Below are 6353 nucleotides of genomic sequence, written 5' to 3' on the forward strand. Positions count from 1 at the left end.
ATGGACCATTTTCAAAGTCAAAAGGACCTTTCTGGCAAGAAGAATTCCTTGACTTGAGGAGCTGATGCTAACTTTGTCTCATAAACACCTCACCAGAACCTTCACACCCCTTCAAACCAACAGGGAATCAATCAATTGGGTATATCGGGAACACAAATTATTCTCACTGAAACTTTATTGAACTCAATACAAAATTCCAGAACTAATAAGTTATATTGTGGAGTAATCAATCACACCAATGTGGGTACTAGTGAAAATATAGCTTTGATGGTATATTCTTTCATACAGCTTTTGATTATTAGTTTTCTCTTGTGAATAACAATATTCACAAAAACAAAACTCAGATAATTAGAAACATGCCATGATAAGGGAAAATGGTGTTGTAGGCATATCTCCAAAAATAAGCTAAAAAATGGGTAGTTAACTCAAGGTTTGACCTAAAATCCTTTGAATTTCACCTCTCAAAATACCTTAATTATGGTGTAGAAAAAGAGAGGGAACTTATTCAAAGGGTGCAGAGTTACCCCAACTGAACACTGTCTCCATCAGTTTTGCTTTTCATGCAATTTTTTTTTAATAATATTATATATGGATGGAATGATAACTTTTATGTGGGGGGGATCGAGATGGTGCGGGGGCTAACGTACTGGCTTCCCACCCTGAGGGCGCGGGTTCAAATCCCGGCGGTGTTGAATATTTTTCAGAGGTATCTCGATCCCTACTTGAGGTGCTTTGTGGAGGGCACTTTGAGTGAGTACGCCGTCCGTCGGATGGGACGTTAAGCCGCGGACCCCTTGGCGCCTTTCGTAAAGAGTAGGCTAATGCCGACGCCGGGTTTCTCTCCACCCTTCATCCTTTCCTGTCCTTCCCCTATGGCGCAAATGACCTTAGCTGTCGGTCGCCTCCCCTCAAAACTACTACTACTTTATGTGGGCTTGCTCTCTATGGTGTTTATAGCCTTCCTACTAATCATAAAATGCACACAGAAGCATGGACATTTATAACAGTCATGAATTAGGAAAAGATAACTCCCTAAAATTATGTGAAGCCTTACCAAAGAATATTGGAGTAAATCCTATAAGTCTAAACTGTTTAAAAGAGAGAGCATACAAATTTCTTGAATTTTGGAATTAAATTCCAGGCACCATTAAATTCTTTACATCATACTTTTATGCTACCTACACTTCTATTAAACATGTTCTAAAGACAACCCTTCTATTTATACAGTTGATCAGATAAGGAAGAAGAGTACCCTGGGCACAGAGTTAAAATCCCAAACCTGATCAATGAATACAGAATACAAACTAGCATGCCTCAATCCTCCAAAACTGATCAAATTTTATTTAGTTCTTCTTCGAAAGCCAAGAGTATGCCTACCCTGCTCACATATAAGGAGTTTTGTAAATCATCAATTCAAAGAGTGTCATGAAATGAATAGGGTGTGAACTATTGGCCGTTAGTTTGATAGGTGTCAATCCTGTAGCCAACCTTGATTTATAAGAACTTTATAATGATATTTCCCTCAACCATCAATGAGACTGAGTATTTTACTACAGGGAAGACAACAGTAACAAAATGCTACCCGTGATGAAGTGAATGTTTTCAAGTGGGAGGAGGTGGGGGAGGTGGCAGGAAACCAGTTTCTTTGAGTCAGGGGAGGCAAGAATAGGAGTGGAGAGGGGAAGTGGGGGAGATGTGTTCTCTACTGTATTCTATATCATCACACTACATCCAACGCACATAAAAACCATTGATGAAGACCCTAATGTCAAAGTACATCGGAATCCAATAAACAAAGTTTAAGTGACATTAAAAACACACTTGACTGGTGCGCCACAATTATAGACAAAAAATTACACTTTAGTTCAAAAATTGCAAACCCAAATATTCCCCAAATTGACAAGTTTGTTGGTGGTGGAGAACGGGTATCATTTAGTTGTAGTGTTTGTGTATCTTTGGCAGTGCATACATCAGGGAAATATTTGGGCTGATTATTTTTCAACTAAAGCAGAATTTGTCTAAAATTGCGGAGCACTTTTTTAGTATGTTTTGAACGTTAGTGGTAATTCTGTCAATCAGATTCCTATGTGCTTCAACATAAGGGCCTTCCTCAATGGTTTTATGGATGGATGAGTCTGATTTGTCCAGTCCAGAACTGGCATAGATGCACAAACCCGGCAACAAAATGAGACCAATTATCGCAGCGTTAAACTTTCCCACCGACAAACTGGCAGAGTGGCTCAACAGCAAGTATAAAGCACTGAGATCTACAGAGGTACATGGTATCAAAAACTCCAAAAACTTTATAGATAACATTCAACATGTGCACCTCCTACCTGATGACATTATGGTATCCTTTGACGTAGAGAAACTATTTCCCAGCATCCCACTATTTCCATTGCCTATGATAACATAGCCAACTAGCTAAGGAGCAACAACAGAAATATTTCACTCTCATTAAACTTTCCATGGACACAAGTAATAGTATTTAACCACAAATACTACAAACAAACACAATTCACAGTGATGGGCAATCCTTTATCTTGCTTCATAGCCAACATTTTTCTTCACTATCTCGAAAATCAATGTGGGAACACTTTCAATTACTTCCCCAAAATGTAAGTCAAGCATATAGATGACATTTTTGCCATTTACCACACAAGCAAGTGCAACACCCAAAATTTCATTGAATAATTGAATAACAAACACACATCAATTAAAGTCATCCATCAAGTTAAACATGATCACACACCAGCATTTCTAGACATACTAGTTATAATAAATTGTAGGACATTTGAATTGACATTTATGGGAAACAAACTCAAGCCTAAAACCACATAAAAGCTAACTCACGCCACACTTATAAACAAAATATGGCATCCTATAATTGTTGCATAAACTGTATGCTGTCCCTATCACTAAACCATAATACAACAAAGAATTAGTAGTAAAAGTATACAAACCTAAAATGATAGATATATTGATCACCGACTGAAAGAAAAAACTCATAAATAAATTCAATGTACTCACACAATTGAGCAATACCCCGAAGAAAAAATTATTTTCCATTCCATTTGAACCCCAATTCACTAAAGAGCTCCACAACATCTTTCAAAAAGTGGACACAAATATCAGTTTCAGACACCCAAACACCCTACAAAACTTACTATGATCCAAAAGACAAAATGCCTTCAACAGAAAAATTTTGAATTTAAGAGGTGAAACAGAGCACTTGTCTCACAACAAACATTAAAAAATCATAAACACAGTAATCAACCCGAAGGTCAGTTTGGTAGGTGCTGGTAGAGTTCACCAAGTGCAAGGCCCGACGACGTGTGAAATTTACACATCAGGGTGGGGGGCCCGTTCCTTTCCCAGTGCCGGTTATGGTTTCCCAGAAAGATCTGGTATCCAAAAAATTTCATAGCTTGGGTGGAGCTGAGGGTGCCGACAGGCCTAATGCAACGCCAATACCAGGTTCAAGGAACACTTAGAACTCTATAAAAATAGCCGTATTGAAAAATTAGCCATCGCAAAGCACATTTACAAAACTTTCCACCTTATTATACTGAACGATTTATCCCTAATTAGGCACACCCAAACTCTATGCCACTGAGAGCCTTCGCATAGACATGTACAGAGACCAAATTATGAACACAAACGACGAATTGTCAACAGTCCCATATTTAATTTGGTATCCGAGTTTAAAAGTACACAGGCAGAGTATTACAAGAGAAAACACATTTTCTCCACTTCCCCTCCCCTCTCCTATTTTTCTCCCCCTTCCCAACAAAATGGTCCCACTTTACCTCCCCCACCTCCTTCCAATTGACCACAGGCAGTACTTTGTTATTGCTGTATTGCCCATCATCAAATTTTTCACCCCCTTGATGGTCACCTAGTTGACCGAAATAGCAGCATGGAGTTCTTGAAAATTAATATTGGATGTAGGTCTTACACCTTTTAAAGTGTATCATCTTGGCCTGGCGTCTAGATTTTTACATATAGGTCCAAGGAAAATTTGTTTGAAACTACTTTGGTTGCAAATTGTGATGTAAAGTCATCTAGTTCATCTTATTCAACAAATGTAGGAATGTTTTCAAGTCCATGGTCAATGAATTTTTTAGTGATTTTGTGAAGGAATGCTTTATCCTCCATATTCCTAAGTCATTTTTATAGGCTAAATAAACTGGTATGTAATACTTACACGCAAAAAAGCTGAAACATTTTTCTAATGTATTTTGTTAGCAAAAGGGGAAGATTTTGAATTAGCATTTGATGATCATAGAAGTGCAACATACAAATGATATCTTCACTTTCCCATAAGTTTATCATCAGTTCACAAGATTTTATAGAATGAATGAATGTAAACATTATTGGATGTTAACTCTGGTTCTGGAACATTGAAAATCATAATATAATAGAATCTTTTTACAGTCAGTCAGAATGCTGGAGCAGAGAGGATTATATCCAGGGTAAATAGTGCTACATTTGTTTTGATATTCCCTTACTCTAAGAATAATGCAATTAATTAAAAAACAGATGTCACATCATGCATCATATTTTTTCTTATCCTCAAAAAAAAAAGATTTTTATTCATATTAAAAAATTATATATGCACTAACAAAATAATTTTTACATACATCTATTTATAATTTAAATTCTAAATTTAAATCTATCATTTTGAATACAACACAATATTTTTCAAAATTAGCACAATAAAAAAATTTGAAAACATGCATACACCTGTGACATTGCCACACGATCAAGTGTATTTACAACCACCTATAATGGGATATAAGGGCAAAAAATTATATTTTGGATTTACTTTCATTAATATTGCATATGCATTGTGCTACTGAATTAATGGACTGATCAAAATATTTAAACATATTAAAAATTAACTTCTGTGCACAGTTTTTATCATGCAAACCTTCATTCCATAAATTCAGTAGGAATTGTAATAAAATGGCAACAATGATGATAGCTGTGCAGTTGGCAATTCTCAATTCAAGAACCTAATGAAAATATTAGGCACAAATTGAAGAGGCTGAAATGCAACAAGTATGAACATTTTGATGATAATTAATGAGAGCAGCAAATAAATCATCATTACAAAAATAATAACAATGAAGTTAAATTATTTCAATTTATCGTATTGCATACATACTGGAATATTTCATACCTATTGGTTATTAAAAATATCCAAAAAAGACAAGTTCTACACTACAGTGTCTCAAATCCATTACAATGAAAGCAAGGCTTCAATGGAAATTAATAAGCTTTGCTCAATAATAGATGATAGTGCCTACTGACTGCTAGGAACCAAAAATCACATTTACATGAAACCAATGTACAAATGTTAAGAATACTGAAAATAGTGTATACAATGAATTGGGTTGATTACTGCTAAATTATCAATAAACTAAGGACAAAAACTTGTTAAATTGCACACTAATTGAGAAAAAAGATTTACAAGAAAGGTCAAAGAATGAGAAATTATTTACCGTTATCGTTGAAATCCAACAGCCTTAAGAAAGCTGGTAGTGATAGATGATGCGCTGCGTTATAAGTTTGGTTTTGACTCGTTTGTTGGTGTATGTAGCTGTGCCGCTGGTTGTTTCGAAGCTGCAGACGATGGTACTGGTTCAGCACTTGACGGCGACGAAATGCAGGTGTAGAAGTCTCGTCGTTGTTCTCTTTTATGACTTTAACATTGCTAGATGGGGAGAATCGCTCTACATCTGGAAAGAGCTCTGGGGAATCGCGAGTTAACTCCCTCTGAAGTTGACGAGTCTCATATGTGAGGCTCCGCACTCGCTGCAAGAGGTCCTCATAGCTGGAGACTGGCAACGTCATCGCACCACCCCCCGTGCGAAAACTGAAAATGAAAAGTCCTCCATTACTATTGCTGTACTTAAGCTTACACAGTACAATTAATTACTATAAGAATGAACAAATTGGTCCCTTGATAGACTTGGGAGTTATTCTTATGCATGAGAACACAACACAGTGAATTTTTATACACATCGCTAATCATGTTAAAATAGGTATTTCTAAATCTCAAATGTTTAAAATAGAACTATATATGAAATGCTTATCAATATTTCTTGCCAATGGGTTTCTTCTAGAACAATTTGTCAATATATGAATTACTGATTACACATTTTGGGCATAATTTGACCAAAATATTCATAAAAGGTACACCTGTCATTTGACAACGAAAACAGAATGCTTTAAAGCTGTTTAGGGTATTGTCATGCATTTTATGCATATTTAGGGAAAATCTGTTTCTCAAAAAGTTTAGCGCGAAAACTCCCTAGAATGGGATTCAAACATCCTTCAATTTCTGG

General features: G+C 36.1%; 1 protein-coding gene across 2 annotated transcripts in view; it reads right to left on the reverse strand.

The window, feature by feature from the left end:
• LOC139690930 (adenomatous polyposis coli protein-like) overlaps nucleotides 1-5876 on the reverse strand; it is a 342509-nt gene extending 336633 nt beyond the window's left edge. For both annotated transcript variants that reach the window (XM_071588565.1, XM_071588564.1), the window contains exon 1: nucleotides 5508-5876. In XM_071588565.1, coding sequence (XP_071444666.1) covers nucleotides 5508-5859 — 352 coding nt within the window. In that variant the 5' untranslated portion in view covers nucleotides 5860-5876. The remainder of the gene's footprint in view (nucleotides 1-5507) is intronic.
• Between the last annotated feature and the right edge of the window lie 477 nt (nucleotides 5877-6353).

This window comes from Hetaerina americana, unplaced genomic scaffold, assembly GCF_022747635.1.
Source record: "Hetaerina americana unplaced genomic scaffold, ioHetAmer1.1.p SCAF_3, whole genome shotgun sequence".
NCBI classification, from domain to species: domain Eukaryota; kingdom Metazoa; phylum Arthropoda; class Insecta; order Odonata; family Calopterygidae; genus Hetaerina; species Hetaerina americana.